This window comes from Geospiza fortis, unplaced genomic scaffold (genome assembly GCF_000277835.1).
Source record: "Geospiza fortis unplaced genomic scaffold, GeoFor_1.0 scaffold279, whole genome shotgun sequence".
Classification (NCBI taxonomy): domain Eukaryota; kingdom Metazoa; phylum Chordata; class Aves; order Passeriformes; family Thraupidae; genus Geospiza; species Geospiza fortis.
This window is the reverse complement of record NW_005054352.1, coordinates 2,659,657-2,684,970: the sequence shown is the minus strand read 5'-3', so window position 1 is coordinate 2,684,970 and position 25,314 is coordinate 2,659,657. Positions and strand designations below refer to the sequence as shown.

At 35.4% G+C, this 25,314-nt stretch overlaps 1 protein-coding gene across 3 annotated transcripts in view; it reads left to right on the top strand.

Annotated features, from left to right (window-relative positions):
• The window catches only part of KIAA0825 (KIAA0825 ortholog), a 225,881-nt gene that overhangs the window by 61,912 nt on the left and 138,655 nt on the right, over positions 1 to 25,314 (top strand). The window contains exons 7-13 of one of the 3 annotated variants that reach the window (XM_031058934.1): positions 7,582 to 7,676; positions 9,467 to 9,577; positions 10,572 to 10,837; positions 12,082 to 12,232; positions 15,275 to 15,465; positions 17,765 to 17,947; positions 24,035 to 24,145. In XM_031058934.1, the coding sequence (XP_030914794.1) occupies positions 7,582 to 7,676; positions 9,467 to 9,577; positions 10,572 to 10,837; positions 12,082 to 12,232; positions 15,275 to 15,465; positions 17,765 to 17,947; positions 24,035 to 24,145 (1,108 nt within the window). Of the gene's footprint in view, positions 1 to 7,581; positions 7,677 to 9,349; positions 9,578 to 10,571; positions 10,838 to 12,081; positions 12,233 to 15,274; positions 15,466 to 17,764; positions 17,948 to 24,034; positions 24,146 to 25,314 lie in introns of all 3 variants that reach the window. The other 2 variants (XM_031058933.1, XM_005423416.2) reach the window with 2 other exon arrangements.

Genomic DNA, 25,314 nt, shown 5'->3' with positions numbered 1-25,314 from the left:
AGATAGGTCTCTGAGTTCAGTTTGAGTTCTTTATCTGGCATCTTCTGGAATATATTCAGAATCCTCATTTTCACAAATTACTTTGCATAGATTGGAGAAAAAAATTCTCTGAATTGCATTTTCTGCTCTAACTTCTTTTCACTGTTCTTTCTAATTCTTCCCAATTTTATTTTTTTACTTTACCAGCAGTAACTTACTGTTCCTCAATACGTATACACCAAGATTTGAGCTTGATTTAAAACTGTATTTATGTTATCTAAGCATAGGTTTTTTAAAAGGTAGTGTATATAGACATTTTATCTACTACCAATGTGTTCTTCAAGTTTTCCTTTAAATCAAAATAAGGAGAAAATAATGCAAAGTTCTTGGACAAACAAGTGGTGGTGTGGTTTTGTTCCACCCCTGAACAGTAGTGTGACATCTGGGCAAGACTGGTACTCTGCCTTTCAGAGGAAAGGTATCTGTATTTTTCTATCACTTACAAGACATTAATTCACAATGGTGCATAACTTCATTCCACTACAGGCATTGGATTTCATAAAATTATAGGAGTAGCTATCCCCAGTTTTTTCTTGACTATTTAACCCTTTAATCTGCAGATATCTTGTCGTACCTACTGTGATGAGATAGTCTACTTCTCTATTTACATTCAGTTGAAATTAATGAGAAGTTCTAACATACCTAGTACTTCCAGCATCACAGCTTCTCTTTGAAGCAGTCAGGAACATGATTGTCTACAATCAAGTGTTAAGCATGAGACTTGGGTTTAGAACTCTGACAAATAGCATTCTCTTTCCGTCTTTAAGTTAGATTTTCCTTTCCTCTTGGGTTTTCAGGAGCCTCTTGTTAAGACTTCTAAAAAATCAAAAATATCTAATGTGCTTTCATCTGTCTCGCTTTTTTTTTCCCATTTCAGTGAGAAAGGTAAACTTTGGAGAGATCAGATAATGAATACCAAGAAAGGCTTTCTCCAATGGAGTGCTTGAAAACACTGTGGGTAAAGTTGTCAAGTCCTTAGGTTTACAAGCTCTGTCGCAGAGGACTGGGAAGATTTGCAAAGGTCTTTCCTTCACACCTTAAAGAAAAGTGCTTAACTCTATATCCATTTCTGAAAAGTGTAATAAAAGGAATGTAGAATAAAATTTTTGAGGTGCATCCTCCTAACAGACTTTTATTGCAAAGTTGCAGTATTGCAAAAGTTGCAATTGAAGATTTAAAAAAGTTGTGATTTTTGCTTTGGTCTCAACATAAGATGTTCAAGTATCTTCTTTTACAAATACACAGCTTCAGTGGATCAATCCACAGTGAAGATGAATTTACACTAGGAGGACAATATGATTTCAGAGGTACATTTTCTGCATCTGGGTTAGTACAGTTTGCTCAGTATAGTACAACACCTAAAAAGTTCATTATTGAAGATAGATAGCAGAGGGTGTTTTTGACCCATAAGTTAGTCAGGGATTTTTTAATTGTCATTTATATTTCTGCAGGAATGGTTCTTTCTACTTCTGCAAGATGTATTATTTCCAGCATGTTTTCAATAAGAGTTCTGACTGAGCTGGCTGAATCCAATTTGTAAGCTACTTTGCTGGCACTGATACTTAGCTTATACACAGATAGTGAGTAGCTCATACAAAAGCTTTCCTTGATACTTTGCTATTCTCTGCTGCATGCAAGACAGTGTCACAATGACTGTTCTTATAGCCCTAAATGCTATAAAAATAGGAAAGCTGTGGAATTATATAGAAAAAAATTAATAGAACTTTTATAAAAAATAAAAATAATTATCTTTAAAATGCAAGAGATGTCACTGTCATTCTTTGGTCTTTGTAACCACCATTACAAAACCAGAAAATTACTGAATTGGAGAAAAAAATAAATAGATAAAGGGGACCTAGGCAAACAATTGTTTTGAAGAGAAGAGTAATCCCAGACAAATTTTAATACACACATGGAAAGGTGGCTGAAGCATTTTGATTTTAAGTGTAGCACTGGATGTAATCTTGTTCTCATTATTTACAAAGTTATTAAAGCTGCCTGGTTGGTAAACTAAAGAAAGTTCACAAATTATGAGCATTCCATCAAGACTAGATGTTTGTAGAACATCGGTTTCAAGAAAGAAAAAGTAAGGATTTGTGGTTAATCCATTCTTCCCTAATAATCAAGAATGCTGAAGGTTTAGAATATGCTCTGGAAAAGGAGCAAATATGAGAAAATTTTGTTTTTCTTCAGCCACCATCTTCTTTTACAACACTCACTTTTTTCAGCTCTCTTTCTGCAAATTCTTTTCTCTAAACAAGTGATCCCTCTGCCATGTGAGAGGGATTTAATTTAAAATTTATTTTAATTTAATTAAGAAAGGTAAATTCCAGGTAGAAAGCATCCCTCTCCCATGTGAGAGGGATCACATGCATTTCTTTCTATCTGTGCAAAAGCAGTTTGATATGTGCTATTTAAAGAGAGGAGTCAGAGGATTCGTCTAGATAGGTATGTTTCCTCCAACCCATGCCTGTCTTTCTGTCTGCAGTGGCAAGCTAATTTGGGCTGAGTAGCAGCTGTACCTTAAATAAAGCTGTGCTTCTCTTTCCCAGGAGAGTTTGTTGATTAGGGCAAGACAGTCAGAAGACAAGTTGTAAGGCCCTAAAATCCTTACTTGATGAGACACTTAAAAGGGCTTGCAGTTTTTCGTGGTTAGACACACAGACAAATACCAAAAAGATATTCTCAAGAGGTCAAAACAACTTTACTGACAACTTCGGGATATCAAGGAACTTTGGCAAAACATTTAGGCCAGCATTCAATCAACACTTTTCAGAGTATTAACTTAGCTCATTTAACTTTGCAAACTCTAAGCCTGTTCAATTCTAAGTGACTCAAAAATTCCAAGAGGGAATTAAAAGAAGAAAGAGAGAAAGGCAGAAATTATATAGAAAAGAACAAACATAATTACCACTCCAGGTTCCAGCGGAGTGGTATGAATCTCTCATAGAGATTCAAAGAGGAGATAGGGTCAAGACATGCTGACCTTGTGTCAGGTTAAATACCCTTTGGCTTTCCTGGGCCCTTCCCCAGGTGGGAGTTCCAGTCATCTGGCCGCTCTGGGGCTGAACTGGGGCTCCAGGGGCAGAGTGTGGAGCATTGCCTGTAATGCCAGGGATTGGTGGCCACTGTGGGGCTGGGATACAGGCTCTGCGGGGTGGAGTATGTGGAGCAATGTTCTGCCTCACCAGAACAAGGCCTGACCTGCCTCTTCCCCTCACACACACCTCCAAAACATTTTGAGCAAGCATTCCTTCCACTCTCACACAAGTGAAGAGTTCGCAGGACAGGAAGGGTGTAATTTGTTATCTGTCTCTGTGGAAATTGTGTTTGAGAGGAAGGTTGTAGTAGCATCTGAAGAGCTGAGGCTCTTGCTGCTTTAACCTCCTTGCTAGCTGGAGGTTAAATCAAAGAAGAAGATGGCCTTAGCCAGCCATACCCAGATGAGATCTGGGGAAAGCAAAAATTTGAGAAACCGAAGGAAGTCAGTAAAATATGGGAGACTTGAACCTGGGGCTTCTTTGAGAAGACCAGTGAAATTTTTGATGTGTGTAAGCCTAAATGCACATGCATAGATACATATGAGTATAAAGCAGGAGTGTCCAGACTGTTAATTAGAAAAGGAGGTGGGATAATCTAGTAGAACATGTTAATTTAATAATGAAGGAGCCTGTTAAATGACTGGTGTGGGTGTAAGCATCATTTGGCTCTTTGCCTGTGGTTCTGGAGTCAAAAATCTACCATCAGCTAGATACCTATTTATCTCAGCTATGAGTTCTTAACAGGTAAGGCAGCAATTCTGTGAATACACAAGGATTTCAGCTTAAATGTTTAAGGTTTTCTTTGAAGTCTTCGCATAAAAAGTTATAAATAGTAGGTCTAAGTGGTGATAATAATAGAAGAATATGAATGTATAGAAGCTTACTTGTGGTTATAGATAGAATGTGATGTTATATCTATAAAAAAGGAGAATTGAAAGGAAGAAAAGGTAAATTTAAGGTAGAAAGCACAAAATAGAAAATAGGAAAAATATCCAGTCAGTTAGACTATTAGCTGGGTTTTTTAAATTCTGGACCAATTTCTAAAGAAAACTTTTAGAAACTTTATCATAAAATACATTAAAACATGCTGGGGAAAACCCAATAAGTTTCTGGTATTGTCTATAATGATGAGTAGCGGGGAGTTGGATGGCCTGGATAATATCTCTTGATTTTATGTTCCACCATTTTATCTTTCATTTAAACCAGCTTAAATCTGTCAATGTCTTAGGAAAATGCAAACAAAAATGGTATTTGGGAAAAAAACTCCAAATGTTTGGGAAAAAAAAATAGACAAAGAAACCCCACCAAAAAAAATCAAAACTCTACAATGTTGTATATGTGTATGAAAAACAGTGTTTATTTTCAGAATGCAAATCAGTTAAGGGAAAGCTTAAATCCACTTTGGATAAATTAAATCCAATGCTGGAAATTTCACAGAGAAAAGCTCTTTAAACCTTGGCCATGTACTGCTGGTAGCTTCAGATCACTGAAGACCTCCAAGGTTATGCCTGGGAGATAATCTTTGACAATGCTTTGGTAGCACCTGGTCATTTAAAACCTCTTTTAATTTTATATAATGTACATTACTTTAGGAATATCTGCACCAGTCTTGTTTATGCTACAAGACAGATTTTTAAAATACATATTGTTTGGTGTTATCCTTGTATCTCTTTGTTCTATTCTCTCACAGAATCACAAAATGGTTGGGGTTGCAAGGGAGCTTTGGTATTCGTATTGTCCAACAATCGCTGCTCAATCAAGGCCTCTAGAGCAAATTGCCCACAATTATGTCCAGATAGCTTTTGAGTATCTGCAAGGATGGAGATTCTATAACCTCTCTGGACAACCTTACAGTGCTTGGTCACCTTCACAGCAAAAAAAGCGTTTCCTGATGTTCAGAGGAAACCTCCTGGCTTTGTGTCTGTTTGGGCCTGTGACCACTGGCCCTGTCATTGTGGAAAACTGATTTCTGACCTCTTTGAAATCTCCTTTCAGGTATTTATATACATTAGTGAAATATCCTGCCCTGCCCTTTTTCTTCTGTTGGCTAACACTCCCAGTGCTCTCAGCCTGTCCTCCATTCCCTTTGTCATCTTTCATGGCCCTTTGTTGGACACTCTCCGCTATGTTCATGTCTGTCTTGTACTGAGTAACCCAGAACTGTACACCACTCCAGGTGGGCTCATCACCGTTGAGCAGACAGGAAGAATATTTTCCTTTGACCTGCTTATAATGCTTTGCCTGATCCAGATCAGATACCATCAACCTTTTTGCCAGCTTATGTTCAACTTCGTGTTCTTCTGGACCCCCAGGTCCTTTTATGCAAAGGTTCACACCACCTGGGGTTTGTTCCTCCCCAGGTGCATGGCTTTGCTTCTTGGACTTTATGAGGTTCTAATGTGCCTATTTCTCCAGCCTGTTGAGATCCTTCTGGATTGGTACCAGGGCCGTCTGCCATCCTGTTTGATATCAGCTGCAGACTTGCTGAGGGGACACTGTACTGCATCATCCAGATCATTAATGAAGATGTTAAACAGGATTGGACCTAGTATTGACCCCTGAGATAGATTGCTAATTACTGACCTCAAACTAGACTTTGTGCCACAGATCACTGCATTTGGGGCTTGGCTATTCAGCCACTTTTCAACTCACCTTTCTGACTATTTGTCCGGTCCACACATCTTGTCTGCATCTTGTCCTCTAACAAGATCTAATGGTAGAGGACAAGATGCTATGGGCTTTATTGAAGTCCATGTAGAAAACAGGCCAATCATTTCTTCATAGAATTTTATTATGCTTTGGCCAAGCATGACTTCCCATTACTGAAACCATGTGAATGCTCCTGATGAATTCTTTGTAATGTACGTGGAAATGCCTCTGTTACCTTCCTTGGGGTTGAAGTGAGGTTGACAAGACTCTGATTCCCTGAGTCCTCCTCCTTGCCCTTTTTTGAAAATAGGAATAACATTTGCTTTCTTCTAGCCTTTGGACTCTTCTCCCAGTTGTCATGATTGATCAAAAATTATTGAGAGTGGCCTTGCAATGACTTCTGGCAACTCCCTCCACACTTAGGTGTGGGTGCATCCCAGGACATGCATCCCAGGAGAGCCCAAGGATTTCAGTATGTTTGCTTAGTTATTCTCAGACCTGATCCTCTTCCACCTAGACTACATCTTCCTTGCTCCAAGCTTACCTCCTGGTCTCTGGTGTTTGGGATTCCTGAAGGCTGGTCTTGATAGTAAATACTGAGTTGAAGAAGACATCCATTATCTCAACCTTTTCCATAACTATGTTACCAGGTCCCCCATCTTGTTGAGCAATGGGCTCATGTTTTCTCTAGTCTTCCATTTATCACCTGTGTACTTAGAGAAGCCCTTCTTGTCTTTGACAACCCTGGCCAAATTAGTTGCATTTGAGCTCTAGCTTCCTTAACTTTTTCCATGCTCAGAAGTTATTTATGTGTCCCTCCCCGGTTACCCATCCTTACTTCCATGTTCTGTATGCTTCATTTTGTGTTTGAGTTTGGCTAGGCTCTTCTAGTTCATGCATGCAGGCTTTCTGCAGTTTTTTTTTTTCAGCTCTCTTGAGATTAGCAGAGGTGATACTTGAATTTTAATCACATTTCTTGTTCCCATTAACTAGGGCCTTATCCCACAGGACTCTTCCAAGCACATATTTGAAGAGGCAAAAGTCTGCTTTTCTGAAGCCTGGGGCTGTGATTTGCTTTTTACCCTCCTTTGTGCTCTCAGGATCTGGAGCTCCACTATGTCATGGTCATTGCAGCCAAGGCTGCCTTGATTTTCGAATCCCCGACAAGCACCTCCATTTGTGCTTGTATCACTTGGAAGTGGAATCATCAGTACCTTTCAGGAACCCAGATTTCTTGAATCACTGAGAAAAGTGATATCAACCCCAGATACTGGTTTGACCTTGACAAAACTGGGGCAATATCCCATTAAGTATCCCTCTTAAGATTTATGAGTAAGCTTTGTACCAGCCCTTCTTAAGGAGCTTCTCTTGTTATTTATGTTTTTATAAGCCATTATTTTGCTTATAATATCTGTACTAATTACCTGTCTTTTTATTCTTATTGTATTGGTGTTTCCAAACTATAAAAATATATTAGTGTTCAATTGCTATAATTCTTTGAACAAAGAGGAGAAATTAATTTCTATACAGCTGATCTAGTGTTATTTATTCTCCTTAAGAAGAGATGACTTCACAATCAGTATAAAAATGCATTAATGACAAAACAAACCATATTTTACGCATTATATGTGCATTTGTATAAAGTACAAGTACCACCAGATGTTGATTTCATTGTCTTATGTAGAAGAAACTGTATATAACTTGAATTTGACTCTATTATAACATTAAAATTCCCCTACATCTTCTTGAGGGTATTTTTATGCTTCATATTGATATATAAGAAGATGTTGAAGGCTGCTGACTTTTCTGCAGAATTAATCCAAACTTTGATCTCTTTTGTCATACTGTGCAGGAGTTCTGAAGAGAGCTAGTGGGGAGCTTTTAATAGGAGAAACTAGAGCAAATGAAACCAGCGTGCTCCCTGAACAGTTACTTCAGGTAGAAGAGGTGAGTATGAAAAGAGTCGCACACTTTGTATGGGGTTTTCTTTTGTGTCTCCAGTGTAGGCTTTCACCATGTTCATTATAAACACCTATTGCTGTAGTTTCATTACTTCAGCTTCTATGATTACTTGTATGTGCAAAGTTTCAGTTTAGATGGAATAAAATGGCGTTCAAAGACGTGGTTGGTATTTAGTAGTTATTAGCGGAAAAAACTGTTAACAAAATGGAAAAAAATTTGTTAAATATGATAGGTTTCTTAGTATTATACATATAATCTCAACCTTAAAGAAGATTTATTAAGTTTTTAGAATTTTATCATAATGGTTCTTCCTAGAGGTATAGATGTCATATAATGTCTAGTTTTTCTGATGCCAGCAAACTCTGTGTAATAAGCACTGTGCTTTGTAGAATGTACATACAAGATTGTTTTTATCTGGCTCCCATTTACTACAAAACACATTTTTATTGTTGATTTTGTGGCACATAAATGCTCTAATTGTCTCATATTTTATAATAGTGGAATTTAATTTCTTAATGGCTTGATTTTGATGCTGAAAGTTTTTAAAAATGTTCTTTGGATTGATGTGTGAAATTAACATGTATTACAAAGAAGAATATTTTAGGTAGATTGGGATGTACTTGATCCCCATTAAAAATTGAGGGAGTGCAAAAGTGTGTATCCATGGGGGCTTCCCCTGTGCTTACAAGAGCTGGATGTTGCTAGTGGGAAAAGGGAAAGGAAGGAGGACATAACTTTTAAATTGAAGTAAACTGGAAGGGCTTTACTTTGTAGCCCTTCATTCTCTTCCAATGTAGTATTATAGCTGCAGGAATAGTTAGAAATCTGTCTTTACTATTTTCCTACTGTGCCCTCATGGTGGAGATATTTACTGAACATCATCTTATGTCATTAAAATATATCTCTTACAGTGGTGCAATTCTCAAATGGCCATATCTGGAAAGGTTTAAGTCTGATATAAATCATAAGAGCAATGCAAAGTCAGATAAGTCAAAAAATAATGATGTCCTACTGTGTCTTCTTATGGCAACTCTTACACTTCAGATTACTGCAGAAGTCTCTGTTTAAAGAAGGCAAGGAACTGATGTAAACCACAGCTAAAGCCAGCCTTGGCCTAAAACTACAAATCTCTATTTAAACATTTTAATCTTTTCTAAATCCAGTTCTAGAGAAGTGAAATACAGTGTGGCTGTGTTAAAACCAGCTCCTCTTAAGGGTTTCGCATTGAGATTCATGGTTTGTAACTTCCAGTTGTTAACTTGCAGTGAAAATTGCTACAGGGTATACGTTGCTATATTACTTTTTATTATTACTATTGAAAATTCCTATGAATTCTTTCACTTATTAAAGTAGAGTCTGTTAAAGATTACAAATTAAGTAAAGATTAAGCATGTTTTTATAAAAGCTCTTTTGTTTAAACAGGAATTTATTTTTTCGGAAAAATTTGATGACATGTTTCATGTTGCTATGCATTTTGTTGAGTGTAAATACTACTTTTAGTATGATTTCAACACTGGAGGACTATATTTTAAATTATTTAAATAATTTCAAAATGTGATGGTGTCCTGTAATTTAATTATGGATGTGCATTTAATTTTCAGATTATATTAACACTCAATAATGACTTTGGAGTTATCTAATTTTAATATGTATTTCAGCCTATTTTACTGAGTTTTGGCTGGAGAAATGCATTTAAAGACCTGTCTTCTTCTGTGGCTCACTGTATAACAATAGCAATTGAGGATTTTTCATCTAAAATTCTTCAACATGAGCAGAAAGAAGAGTTTTCAGCTGCAGGCTGTGCAATGAGTCTTGTAAACAACCAGCAAATGAGGGAGTCCTGCAGAGCAGTCCAACAGGAGGAGCAACCAAAACGAATTGCTAAGGCAGGTATCAAAAGATCTGAAGTTTGAAGGGAGACAGAATGCCAAGACTGTTTGCCATCTACACTTTGAAGTACTTACAGTACTATTAATATTCTATATCTTATATAAATGGAATTAAGAAGAAAGTGAGAGGCATTACATTGTGAAGCTGAACAGAGCTTTATACAATAGCCCATAGTTTGTACTTGAAAGAATTACCTTTTAAACTTCACTGGCATTTTTTTTCAGACAAAAAGTTCTAAAGCATTCTGATTAGTATCTGCTCTGTTACCAAGTGGTTAGATGGGAAAATGTCAAAAGCTTTGAAATATGGCTATAGAAGGATTTCCTGTATTCATATCATTAGACATGCCATTCAACTAATTGGCATAACCAGTAAAAAAAACCAATTTTGAGTTATTTGATTTGGCTGAACGGTCATTTATTAATTAAATTCCTTTTATAAGGAAAGGTATGTTTGAAAGACTTTTTCTAGTAAGATCTGCAACTATGCTAGCAGATTTGGAATGCTGTTAATGAATGCTTGCTTGAAATATCACAGGAGCATTGGGGAGATAATTTTAGGGAGATTAATGTATGACTTTATGAAGAGATGACACATATCTTTCCAAATCCAGTGTTAAGAAATGTGTTTGTGTATTTTTCAAAACTATTAGTTTAGAAAATTATCATTATTTACCAGGAATTAACCTCGTGCTTTGAATGAACGTTTAGTGACATCAAAACCAAAGGAATGATTACTAGCATATAAGATGGTTTTAATTTTTCCCCTAGTATAGAATATGCAGCTTTAAAGCAGGAAGGAATGAAAGAATATTTAATTTACTTTAAAAAATGTTACTCTTCTGTTTAAGAGATTAAAATATTTGTAACGCTGATTCAATATATTATGTTTCATGCCAATTTCATTATTCAACAATCTGACCCCAGCGTGCATAAATTAAGCAGTACTGTCAGAATACAAATAACTTGGTGCCACATTTATTTCTCTCAGTTTTGTTCTGACATCATGGAAGAACTCGACACATTGCTTCCATTGGCTCTGGCCTGCAGAGATGATTCTCTTCAGGAAATTAGAGCAAACTTTGTAGAGGCCTGCAGTAAAGTGGCAACAGCTGTTCTGGCAAGACTAGAGGAGAAAAGCAAAGACGTTCCATTGAAGGCTCCTCTGCAAGATTTGTATGCTGCCCTTTCCACGGCGATATATGTCTTTCAGCATTTTACAATGTACAGCAACTTAATGAGAGAAACAAGCAAAAAGTATGTCCTTTTTACTTAAAATGTTTAGTTCAAATGTAAATAATATGAGAGTTCATTCCATTTTGGTGATACAGTGTGCTGGTAGTTTTCCAAATTGCATCATATTTTTTAGCACATGTAGTATGTGTACTATTATATGGAAATACCTGAATCAACCTGATAGTCCGCACCAGCCATTGCAAGACAAATTATTTATGTGTAGGATCTGCATTTGATTTGCATTTCGGGTTTTTTTAATTATTAATGTTGAGAAAATAGGATTGTCCAGGGCACTGAATGTACTCTGCTGTCATATAAAGTGCTAGGGGCTTGATTTCCTTTTCTGACCTTTATAATGCCTAATTTTCTTAAGATTTGGTTCAGGACATAGCAATCATAGAGGACAATATAAAAGTACATTTCTGTTCTTTTTCTTAACACCCTGTGTATTCAGACATGTGAAGAAATATATACAATATAATGCATACAATACATTGTAGTTTTATAATTTAGTTTGTTATTACATGCAGAAAAAAATTAAAGCAGATATGAAGTAGGAGTGTAAAGTCAAAGGCAGTGTTTGACCTGGGAGGAAATATAGCTGCACTTGCTTTTAGGAGATTTTGTCTTAAGGTGCTAGGAGTCTATTGGTCCACATATTTCCAGCCATGTGCAATTTAAAAGTAGAAACAGTGTTTTTGGGGAGGGACCCTGAAGTAGCACAATTTCTAAGAAATGTATGATTTTTGAGAGGCTATATGCACTGTTGAGCTGCTTTCCCTCTGATGTTTTACTGTCTCTTGCATGAAGTGTATCTCTGTGAGTGGAAAGTCTGACCTAAAATACTGCTCAGTAATTCTATTCAGATGTATTATCAAAGAGTTTTAGTACATATCTACCAAAAGCAATCTCTGTACTCTGTGCTTATGTGTTTTTTGTCATGCTCAGTGCTGATGTAATAATTGTTGATGCAAGAATGCTGCAATTGAAAACGCCAAATAAGTGAATGTCGAATGTACTTGTCTCAGAAAATAGGATGAAGTAATTTATTTCTCAGTGATTGGTTAAATGACAATTTATAGACAAGCATACATATTTTGAGAACTTTTGAAACAAAAATTTGCAAATCTGAATGCTAGGTTCAGGACCAAGAGGAAATGAATGATTGATATGTACCAATAAAAACTATTTGCAATACTAGGGATTGTTACCTCTTAGTGCATAGCTTTTCATTCATTGTCTTTTTAATGATTCTCTCTAAACAGACCCCTATTCCTAGTGCCTATCCAAAAATGTCAGGAATTCATCAACATTCTCCAGTTTCAAGTTACGAACTACTGCATCAGAGTTTGTGCTACAAGCATTTTACAGGATGCTGAGAGCCACTGCTGGGATGACTACAAAGCTTTTTACGAGGTGTGAGGTTAAGTTTACTATGGCTCCTTTTTACAGAATGTGTTTTAGTGTTTGTCAGCTCACTGACTAATCAGAAGCATGAGATCAGCATTGTTTTTACATAAGGATTATTGGAATGTACTACTTTGAAATATCTATTATTCCAGGCAGGTGTCGATTTAGAAATGATGTAGGAAAACATAGTAATTTAAAGATGAGATAGATTGTTATCATGGCGTGTTTGTGTGATTTACTTCATAAAATATTTATTGTGTGTCAAAGCACTTATATAGAACTCAGTAAAGAGGACACCATCACCTTAATCTCTAAGAATTTTACACTTCTTTTAGAAAGTGTGATATATGAAGATCTTTTTCTGGAAAATTTTGTATCTGATTCTTTGATTTTTATTTTCAATAAAAACCTTTTTACTTTTTGTTAGTAAAGGGTGAAACAAAGAAAGATGGTCAATATAGTTACCTAAAGCATTCAGCAATATGTTTCTGAAATAACCAGTGCCATTTGACTTGTATCTTGAAGTAATGGGTCTGATCTATAGCTATAATCCTAACAATTCTATAAAAAAAAATTAAGATAATGATTTCATTTATTGGATCTTTTTCCTTCATCCTAGTTAAATACAAACATGGTTGACATACACTGTTTGAAATTATTTTCACTTAATTGCAGGGTCAAGTATTATATGGATTTTTAATCAATAATACCTGAGATCTCTTGGAGACGAAGTCTTGTCCTTCCTTATATAATTTTCTGTGTGAGACAAGTAGTGTGTTCTGTTAAGCATTTTCTAGAATTCTTACATGAGAAAAAATTCCATCTGATACATGTAATCTACAGATACCATATAAGAAGCTGCTCAGTCAGTGACAAAATCTGTGCTGGACAGGGCATACAAACCATAGAGTAATTTATCAAAATGTCCATCTCTCAAAGGCAAGTGAATAAACTTTTCAGTTTTGTTTGAATGATAGATGATGAGGCAGTGGGTTTTGGCAACTGCTGAATCATTATATGATCTTCATTGTCTGTAGTGCCTATGGTGCTGCGTCTTGTTTACTGGTGATCCAGTAACTTTACCATGGAGAAACAGTTGTCTAACAAGAAAGAATATGGAGTAGCTAAACAGTTTTATCATTACTGAGCAGAACTGATGTGTGTAGGTGGAGTGAGGAAAACTGGTGTCTCAGCTCTGTATGTTTACAGGATTTGAGATGAAAAGTATATAATTTTACATCATTGCTCCTCTTTTTACTGGTCCATGGGAGATGGCCCAAGGCTGGACTGTGATCCACTCTGAGTTCCTGGAGGAGGCATTCTGCAGAGCAGATGTTACTTCAGTTGATCTCTTGTAAGCATCCTAAATGGAAGAGATTGGATTAGGATCTATTGCTTGTTCTCTTCAGATTATGTTTTTGAATGAAGCTCTTAGTGTAGCAGACATCTGCTGTAGCTGTGGCAACTTAGGTTTTCTAACAGGCAAAGAATAAAGAATTGTCTGTTCAGAGGTGATGCTGAGTGGCTTGTGTAATAAAACAGCTGCTTGTTTCCTCATATTTAAGCTAAATAAAAGCTCACATCTGTTTTTATTATATGAAGCCTGCAAAAATAGCAGGTGTTTATCAGTTATTCAGGAATTGTCCAGAAATGGCAACAAATAGAAACACAGGTCAGAAAAGAGGAGTGAATCTCATTTAAATCTTTAGTGATATTGTTGTTTCTGCAGAGGAGGTAAAATACTAAAAAAGGGGAAAAGAGCTATTGCTTAAATAAACCAAAGCAGAGAAAGTGAAACAATTTGTGTTTATAATTACAGAGTTAAAAAGTAAAACTTGTCAACAAGCTTGTTTATTTTGTTCTTTGTCATAATTTTTGCCAGTTTTTAATATAAAATGCACTTCAAATATTATGTCAGAGGAAATCCAAATAGTGACAACTTCCAATAATCTATGAATGCTCATGCTAATATATTTAAAAAGAAGCCAGATTATTTTTTTATTTTATTGTTAAAGAATGCCTATCAAATTCTAAAAGCATTGTAAAAATTGGGGGGTTATTTTATATTTCTAATAATGCTAAAATAAAAAAAAATTCTTAAAATATTTCTCCGTTCCTTTGGGATGTGGGAACTGAAGATTGAAGTCTCTGTTCTCAAAAAGCTTCATGATAATGCTATTTACTGAATAGGTATTAGTTGAAATATTTAAACGTGAAACATATTTCCTGGGTAATTTTTAGAATTATTATGGAGTAACTGTTGTGATTTTGACTCCTGCATATTTATTTCTGTGTCTTAATGGGATAGATCTGTTTAGACAATGAAATATTAATGCCAATGATGTTTCCTTGCCAGAAAATGTTTGTTTTCAATACATCCAAATTACAAGAGGAAAAAATATCTTAGTAAAGCAATCTGGATATCTTACATTGTCAGTTTAATAGTTCAGTTCTTCTTCTCTTCTCTTCTCTTCTCTTCTCTTCTCTTCTCTTCTCTTCTCTTCTCTTCTCTTCTCTTCTCTTCTCTTCTCTTCTCTTCTCTTCTCTTCTCTTCTCTTCTCTCTCTTCTCTTTTTGCATATCTATTATAAATAACCAAGGTTTTATAGTCATGGTTACACATAGCATTTCTGCATCTGGGTAAATACATATGATTAAATAATTTAAATAATTATTTTCTTTGCAGACAAAGAAACTGCTATGTTAAGTTTATCTGACTATTCTGTTGTGTACAGAATACTGTCTATGTTTTGAAACTAAACTTACAACATTAGGGGTTTTGAGAATATAAAAGAATATAATTCAGGATATAAAAGTTCAAATGCTGTGGTTTTATTTTGTGGCAACACTAATTTTGTGACTGAAATTCAACATGTGTTTCCTTGCAAATAAAGATGTCTCACATCTTTTCAAGCACCATTTTTTGGCCATCCTATTCCTGGAACTCTTTAGCTATTTCCTTTCAGATTTAATTAAATAGACCTGTAAGAGTTAAATTGACATTTTGGAATGGGTGTTTTTGTTATGTAATGTGTGGTGGTTTTGATAGGGGGAAAGATGCTCATTCTCTGTCCAAATGTGGCATTACTTCTGCTGTGCTCTTCATCATGATCTATGGACCATTCTACCTCCAAAGACAGCCCAGGAGATTCTTACAGATGTACTAGAGCGATCTTTGGATATTCTGTCCTCCAGATATTGTCAGGTGTGTCCCAGTTACAAAAGAACACCACAAATCAGGTAATGGTTGTATATTTAATACACCATTTTGATGGATTAGAGAAGTAAATGTTAGTTTTCTGTTATTTACTGCTTTGATTCAAATTTCAATGTTAATGAACACAGCAGAGGGGACAGACCAAATCTATGCATTTTGATGTTTGTTTTAATAAAATTTATTTTGTATATATATTTGGTAGTTATATTGCAAACTGGGCAGAATTGAAGGCCTCTCAACTCTGTGAAATTGTTCCATAAACTGCTTGATTGGTTTGAAAGCCTCACAATGAAAGTTCATAGAGGATTGGTGATGCAACCAAAAATGTGGATAGAATTGACAATGTCAGGATTAGAAATCAAGCTGTTGATTTTTTAAGAAAATTTAATGAGTTCCTCTAGAATTTGTGGTTTTATAGGACTTTTCAAGTGAAAGAACTACAAGGTCACATCAAAACATTTGTCAGAATGATGCCAGTGGTGTAGAAGGAGAGAGGAGAAAGAAGCTATTCCTTTTTCTGTCATTTTAAAAAATAAAAAATTGGAAGTTTTTCTTGTTGCAATTCTTATGTTTTGCCAGAGAGTATGGTCTTTTTGAGAAATACTAAAGCAGGTGTCTTCAAGTGGAAGTTAACCCTACTTTTGTCCTTTCTATCCAATGTCTTGTTTTAGGTGTACTTGAATAAATAGGTGTACTTCTCCTAACAGAATCATGCAGAATTACAGAATGGGTGAGGTTGGAAGGTTCCATAGTGGGTCATCTGGTCCAACCTCCCTGCTCAAGCAGAGCTGTCCCAGAGTACATAGCACAAGGCCAAGTCCAGAGAGTCCTCTTAGGTGTCTCCAATGAGGGACAATCCGCAGCCTCTCTGGGCACTCTGTTCCAGTGCTTGGTCACCCACACAGTAAGGAAGTTCTTCCTCATATTCAGGTGGAACTTCCTGTGCACAATTTCTGGCCATTGCCTTTAGTACTGTTGCACAGCACCACCTAGAAGAGTTAAAGAGTTTGCTGTTTTAGAGGGCTAGAGACACTTACCAGGTCCATGCTCTGTGTGACCTGAGAGTTATGTGCTGTCATCTCGAGTTTTATTATGAAAAGGAGTGTTGTCATGAAAGCTCAAGTAACTTGCACAAGATCACATTCTTAAAATGGGTAGGAAAAACCCGAAATTTTATACTATGTACCTATTTGTGTGCTCTGTTCCTGCAATCACTCACTGTAATCAGGCTGTTCTGTATCTTTTGGTACAAAGAAATTTTCTGAAAACTTGCCTGGAAATGTTTTTGGGGAAAAAGTTCCATGAAATATGAAAATGTAATATTACCTGAGTGTCATACTAGTCAATTCTATATGAATTTACTTCAAACTACTGAACAAGAAAAAACTTTTTATGTTGTCATTTTGTAGAAAAGTTGTATATTTGTTAGTGTGATTCTTGAATTTTTCACTAAGTAGATTGAACTATCCAGTCATAAATAAATGAAAAAAAATACTCAATATATTTTTATTACAAACTCTTTACATGTTTTTTTAAAATATTGTTGTAGTTTGTGGGGTTATCTTTTCTCCCAGTGGTTCTTCAAATGGTAGAGAACTGATGTATATGGACAAATGTCTGTTTACATGTGTTTGCCCTAGATTTTTCAAAAATAACATGATCCTTAAAAATGCATATGATCACAAGTGCATCCATGGCTTTTAGGTACTTAAGTAGTTTCTAAAGTCCAACCTCATACCTCCCATATTTTTTGTGTTATTCACGTTTCCTCTGTATTGTATGTCATAGCTGTTGTGTTGTTGTAGTTTGGGTTCTTGCTGTTGTTTGGGCCAATGACATGTGGCGCTCTGCCAACCAGTGTCAACAAGTAATAGATTACTGACTCAGAAATGTTCCACATTGTACAGTGTTGCATGGAGTTAGTTTTGAAAATTGAAGATTAAGTTATTTTGTTCCTATTTTTTGCCCCATCAGGATTTGAAAATAGGAGGTACATTTTAATAGAAGAAAACAAAATTCATATTTATTTACTTGTAGTTTAGGAAGTAAATTGTTCATGCCTAGTGACACTGTCCTTTCAGAAAGGACATTTCCAAATTTTTAAGTCTTCTTTTCACTAGTTTCAGTAACAACTTCTCTGTGAAAGAGTTGATTTTTACAGAGTAGTGGGTGGAGATTTTCTGCGTCGCTGAAGAGCAAATTTAAAAAGTCCATGCTATGATTTTGGTGTTTTATCCTGTCAGAGAAAATGTCTGATTAATTGGAATTTACCACTGTAAAGATGTTTTAAGTAATGTTATTCTTGGGCTTTTTTTCCTACAGAATTGATATTGCAGCAATTTTGATGTCCACTGAAGATATGCTCTGGTCAATTTGTACTTCTGTGCAGGAGTTTCTGAATCCACACAAAGACAGAAATCTCAAGATCTATAAAATACATAGCCACTGCAATAGTCTGATCTCTGTGCTGGCTATTTTAACTTCACCATTGAAGAATTTGTATGAGTGAGTATGAAATAAACATTTAATTTGAGATAAAGTTGGTTCTTGAGCTTACATGGATAGATCTAGAAAGGTGAATTTTTGTGTTGAAATCAAATGTAATGCATAGTATTGGAACATTTTAATAGTCTTTGACTATTTCTCAGTTTGATCCCATGCTTATATTTGTGATCTTGCCTAAATCCCAGTTATATCTGCTGAGATTTTATTAGCTTTGGATCAAACTCTGGTGCTGTACATTTTTTTTTTCTGTAAATAACATAGACCATAGTGAATGTCTGGGTTTATTTCCTCTGTGACAAAACCAGTAGAATTTAATTAATTTTTACTGCCCCAAATTTGCAATTTATTTTTCCAGTTAGGACATATTTCTTTTAAAATATGGTCTTATTGATCTGAAAACATTTACTACTATGGTACCAAATACTTTGGCAAGCAGGTTGTCAAATCCCTCATGTTGTCAATCTTTTAGAAGTATTGGAATGTAAAGGTAATTTACTAAAATGATCATCTGGTTACACGACCAGTATGCTGCAACAAATGTAGTTAAAAATGTAAGAATATAGAGTGCCCATATTTATAAAATCATGGTTTCACAAGTCACAACTGTAAAAAATGGACATGTAACTTGCGCGGAAATTTAGTCGGGGTTTTTTGTTGATAAAATTTATCTGCAAATTTGGTGTAAGAGACAATGCAAAGCAAGATCACAAATTTAAAAAAGAGGAACAACAAAACCCCAAGGTAATGAAGCCACATCCTATTCAACTGGCTTTTACTTCATTATTCAAAAGAAGAAAAATTCTAGGTGGTACTAGGGTGGAGACCTCCTGTATATAAGCCTCTTTAACTAAATTTTTTTTTGTCATGTGTGGGCTCACTTTAATGTTTGTGGCCTCTAAAGAACATGCAGAAGTGGATTCTACCTGATTGTTTGATCTTATATAACACAGGGTTATGAATAGATAGCAATTTAGAAGGTGGCTCAGGAATAGATTAAGTAGTCCTGCTATAGCAGTAGAAATGGAGGCAAGAAAGGATTGCAGTGTCTGTAACTGCTCCTACTGTCAGTTTTGACATTTCATCTTTCTTTTATGAAAGGCCTTAAAATGATAGACCAAAGTAAATATGCACGATAATTTGTTCCTTTAAGCGATTCTAGTCTCCTCCACTGATCAGTGTTGTTTACATATTTATGTATACATAGCATATTTATGTATACATAACAAAAAATGTGTGCTTGCTGGAGAATTCACAGAGTTTCAGAACAAAGTGCCCATGAAAAACTTGATTTTTATTTTATGTAAAATGCTGCAGGTAAACATCTTGGTCATATAGCTTGCAGAGTTAGGGATGTGAATTTCATTACCTGAATTTGCTTATCTGGAGATCAAAACCTTGACATGTGCCAAATGTAGCAGCTCATTTCATTTACTACAAAGTACTGTGCAAATCACCACCAAAATATGGCAGCTCTGTTTAAAGAGAATACAAAAAATTGTCTTATTTTGTTACATAGTTACAAAAATAATATTAACACTGCAGATCATTTCCATATAGTTGACGCATGTTTTATAGTAAGTAAAATTGTATTTTTTTTATTAACTTCTATTCAGACCTTGTGTTTTCACAATCTGTGAGGCCCCCATTATCGAAACAATTTTTTTATATTTTATATTTAACTGCAGCCAATATTTGACAGGTAACCTAGCCCAGTGTCCAGAGAACAAAGAAGAAAGTGGTTTAGCCAATCAGCTTCTTAAATGACTATATTCAATTGGAAACACCTTGATATAGTGAATTTTAGGTAAAGTACCTAGGTGTAATTTTACTGGGGTATGCATAGTTCCTTACATTAAGAATCTATCTATACATTAAGAATAATAAATTCAAAAGTTACACCTGATTTTAAAGGAATATTAATCTTTCATCAATTCTCTCTGCAATTATATTGTATAATCACAATTTCCATCTTGTCTTGGCTCTCTATCTTTCACACCTTCGGTAAAGTTAACTGGAAGTGAAATATTTTCTTTTAAATCTATCATGCTCTCTTGTTGTACTGGAAGTTCTCCCTTAAGTGACTAGAAGTCAATTAATCTTTAGGCTTTTCAGGAAAATTCTGTGTAATCAGAAAAGTGGCAATGATGAAACATTGTTTTCCAGGAGTTGTGTAATAATATGACTGGTTCATTTCCAACTTACTAGGAAGGCTGTATTCTCTATTGCTTAAGGGAACTAAAATTATTTAAATTTCTTAATTATTTTGTGGAAATTGATCAAAACAGTAATGGTGGTGAAAAATTGGTAATATCCTTAACTTCAGATAAGGTGATTCTGTTTTCTCATTCCTAATTTTGTGATCTAGACTTTCTTTTCTGTATGACAAGGTTACTTAGATCTGGTCCGAAATTCATCTATGAATCTTGGGTCATCTGGGTTTAATACTTTTTTTTCTGTACTTCATTTTTTCTCCATCCTTCTGTGGCTTTCCTGAAGTATCTTTAGCATAATGGAAATGTTGGTTGGAAAGGACTGCTGGAGGTTGTCTAATCTAGCCTCCTCCTCAAAGCAGAACAATCACCAAGAGCAGTCAAACATGACTGTGTTTGACCTACTTAACTGACACATGCCAACCTCCAGGAACTGAAGTTTTCCTACTTCTTGTGAAGCCTGCTCTGCAGCTGCGATGCCTTAGTGCAAAATATTGCCTCATATCAAGTGTGAGCCCTCAAAGCTGCTGGCTATAATTTGCTGTATCACATCAGCCCCACCGAGTAAAGTTGATCAGTGTTGTCTTCGTAATTACTGTTTGGGTGGTTGTAGGCTGCCATTACACGAATTGACACTTTAGCCACCTCTTCACCGAGTAAAGGAGTCTAGGGCCCTCAAACATTTTTACAGATGATTCAGTTTAGTCTTCTCCAGTTTCCTCACATACTCCTTGAACTGTAGGCCCAGGGGCTGGACAAAATATTCTAGGTAAGGCTTAAACTGTTGACAAGCAGATGAAGTAAATCACTATCTTTGTTTGAGTTGCTGTGTTCCTTCTAATACAGCCCAGTGTGTGGTTTGCATTTTTTCTAGTGATAATACACTGTTGCCTTGTCTTCAGTGCCCTACTGCCCATAAACCCCAAGTTTGTGGTTGGGCAGGGTGGCACTTCGACAAGTCAGTTCCCAACCTAGGTTATTGTAATTCTGTAGCTGTAGTAAACAGTTGCTCTTTACCTCAGTCAATTTTGTGAATTTCTGTTGGCCCAGGTGTCCATGAGTAGGCACTCAGCTGTTTGTTGTGTTAACTACTGTGTCTGCTTCCCCCAGTTTAGTGTCACCTGAAAATCTGCTAAGCAACTGCTCTCTGTTGACTTTTGTCCACGTTATTGAGGACATGTTGAACAGTGAGTCTCTAGAATGTGCTCCTCAAATCTACTGAGTGTTGCTATTTTCTTGCTGCTTACTCAAAGCTCTGAAATATGAGGATTTTCATAATTCTGAATTTCCAACCATCATTGTCTTACTTGCTGACAAGATTGTTGTCAGTGACTCAGTTCTAGTAGCTGGGGTTTCATGTAGAGGATCACACAGTTTCAGTGCTGCCTGTGAATACACAGGAGAGTCCAACGCCATTCTTTACTCATAAGTTTGTAGAGGAGTAAATTACCTGGGCCTCAAAGTAGAGACTCTCTTCTGCCTCAGGTTCAGTTTGAAGCAGATCTATTCTTGTGCCTGTTCTGATATGCTTTAGTCTTTTGTACTGAGTAGGGGACAATAGTCTTTAAAGGAAGAGTATAAAGAGGAGGGTGGATGCGCCTTTTTGTGATTTCATAATATGAATTGTTATATCTTATTTTCTCAACAAGAAGTCAAGTAAATTATTTAAATGTTGAGAGAATCATATAGAGAGTTTATTGGCAAAATTGTTCTCTATTGTTGCAAATTCAATGTTATTCACTATTAAAGACTGAGAACATTTCTCTTTAATAGATGAGTTATAACTAATGAAGTTGCTTTTCAGTAATGTTTATTCGTTATACAGAGAGAAATCATACAAACTACAAAGAAATACTGTTAGGATGCACCTTGCTGGCAACTCATTTCTTCACACCTGCACTCAGGCTTACAGGGTCAATTCTCACCTTGTCATACTCTACTGAAGAATAAAACCACTATAACTTGAAATCTTACTTTGATATTAAATCAGCTATCCAGTGCTTTGAGACAATAGGCAGCTGGTTTAGCATAACTTGAAGCAAAAACAAATGTCCTATTAGCTATTATTATACTTCTGTCAGAAGAGCAGTTGAGTTCACCAGTCTGGCACAGAGTTGGTTTTTTCCTGGTAAGAATTACCTAGCCAGCAGTGCACATTAAGAAATGTTCTAATGAGAATTACTGTATTATCATCAGACACTTGATTTTTAATAGCATTTGAAACTATTCTAATATTTAAACAATCTCTAAAACCCTCAGATTATCTCTACCTCACTTTAAAAATTTCTGTACAGATTTTGGTGTAAGCAAGTAAGTCAGAATCCAAAAATATGCCCTGTGCTTCTCCTTAGGATATGGCTAAGGCTCCTTAGGATACAGCTAAGTCATACTTAGCAAGCTGCTTTAGTCCAGAATTCTGTCAAACAGTTCCTACACAAGCAATAGACAAGATGTGGTCCTCTTTTTTTAAATTAGATTGCTAACCAAGATGTATTTATCACACTTTTATGTAGGATGTTTGCTCTATACTTTGCTATATTCAGAAAAAAATATTTCAGTGGATGAGAGACAATAAGATTTGTTTTTTACTTTCATAATATTGAAATTACTGTCCTTAAAATAATTCTTTTCAAGTTGGCATTCTTCTTTTGGCTATATTAGAATCTCAGCTTTATTTTTAATCTTCAGGTTTTCATGAATTCATAAAGAGCACAAATTGACTGTGCTAATCCTTCTGCTCAGATTTTGCTTGCTTAAGATCTGTATTAAATTCTTTCTATTTTTTTTATTAGTAAGAGTGATTTCCAAATAAAACAGCCTATCTTTTGGAGAAGTTCAGAAACTATATGGCTACATTTCTTGTTGAAAAACTATAATTCTCTCTTTCATCTGAGTCTAATAGACATGTGGCTATAGTTCTGAATTACTTCAGATGAAAGATAAAAAATTCACAGCCAAGTAAGATGAAAAGTAAGATGCTTGTGAAGTGATAATTGTTTATATTTAATGGAGGATACATGTAACAGGCAGGAATTCCTCTGCTGGAATTGTAGACAATGTAAATGAGAATAAAAAGGGAAGAGGCCAAGGGGCATCCATTACTATCATGCATTATTGAATCCTATTGGCTGCTAGAAAATATTACAAATACTAATAATTTATTATGAAACAATAATTAAAGGCAAATATTAAATTATAGAATCCTGTTCTTACACACATCTGTAGTCCTATCATATAATTAATTAATAAAATATTTCATTTTTCATATCCATAGATTTTGCCTCTCACATCATTTAAGTAAGTAAAATATTGCACAAGTGACATCTAGTCCTAATCTAGTTCTTCTCTAGTCATTTATATTTGAAAACAACCAGTATTCCTTTTCTCTCAAGCCAGTGAAGGTCCAAAGCTTCTGGTTCAAATTTTTGCCCAGTATGATCCAAAGTCTATGTATGCTAGCATGTCAGTCAGTATAATTTCAAAAGATACTTTACATATCTTTATTATAAAAGAGTTGAAAATACTATGCATTTTTGTTAGGCAGGAAGAAAAGAGCTATAGAAATGAATGACTGAAGAGAAATTTGCTTATTGAATACATTTTCAAACATAGTTTGAAAATGTATTATATAGGAATAAAAATATGAAGAAAACTTGAATAACAGTTATTAGATACCGAGTTTCAAAGAGTGAAAGTGAATAAAAATATATAATTATATTTTTTACAGTACATAGAGTTGCAATAATGTGTTTGCATACATATATTAATAGTATTTATCATATTTTCTGTCTTCTATTCATGTAGACATACTTAGTAGTAGTGGCCTAAGGGAATTTTCAGTCTCCCTAGTAATTTGGAAGTATTTGATTTCTTCCAGGACATTTCTGGATAATTCTGATGAACATCTTCCTCAAGATTTTTCAGAAGTCTTTTATCATCCATTACACTGGTTATTTTGCATACCGTCATCCTGTTTTTTCTTTCTAAAGTGAGTATCAAAAGTTGATTTTTGTAAAAGGATCACAAACGGAGGCCATTTTCCATGGGAAAAAGAAGTCATTTCCCCAGGGTCTGGGTATCAGATTAAAGGTGGCATTTGGGGGTCTAAGGACTTGCAGGGTCCTAGTTGCTGGCAGCTTTAGTTTTGGAGAAATCCAGCAAAGTTTGCCAATTTCTGGCTTCACACTGCCTGGTCGGCCAGGGCGAGTGGCCGCAAACGGAGGCCATTTTCCATGGGAAAAAGAAGTCAGTATTAGTCAAATATTGTTACATTTTGAAGATCATATCTGAATCAATGTCTAATTAATATTCTGATTTTTAAGTTATAGAAGCATTTTTAAATTAATTACAGATTTCTCTAATTTTTGAGAGTCTGAGGAAAAGTTGCACTGAAAGCACTGTATTTTGTTAGTCTATTAATTATGTTTGAGATTTGAATTATCTGTAAGGTTTTCTGGCTTTAATTAAAGACTATATAGTTCTTGATAATACAGAAGTTCAGCACAATTGCTGTTTTGAAGGACTTATAATTAAAGGGGAGATAAAGAATGTATGTCTTTCTGTTTAGGATGCTGTTTAAAAATAAATATTTGGTACATAAATAACTCATTTAACAATATGCTGCTTGATTGTAGTTGAATTTTTTGGAGATTATTGAATGATTAGAAGCAAAAGCTTAACTTTTCTGTGTCACTGCATATAAGGACAAGTGACATAGAAGATAGATGCTACCAGCTGTGCTGTTGTTTGCTTTCTAATTTTGAAACTGAAGCACTCCCACACCAGCGTAGATCCTCTCCTAACCCCTTCACCTCCCTCTCCTCCTTTTCAAGGTTATTTCCTGAGAGGTTTTCACTCTCCATTTTCATGAAAAGCTGCTTTTGTGAGAAGTTACTGTGTTTTCCAATAAAGTATTTTTATCTTTTGGAGGAGTATGTTATCAAATGACTGGTGACCTATGGATGACCCATGTGCTTTGGATTTATTACCTCTTTCCTTGTACACACAGCGTCTTTTACCTTGTATATGTAATTATCTTCCCTATAATTTTGCTCCATACTACACAAAACATGCTGATTTCTCTCCATAGGCTGCACTCCTAACTATGTGTCATAAATCCTGTTCTCTCCTTCCCTATGCCTCTGGTATCTGCTGAAC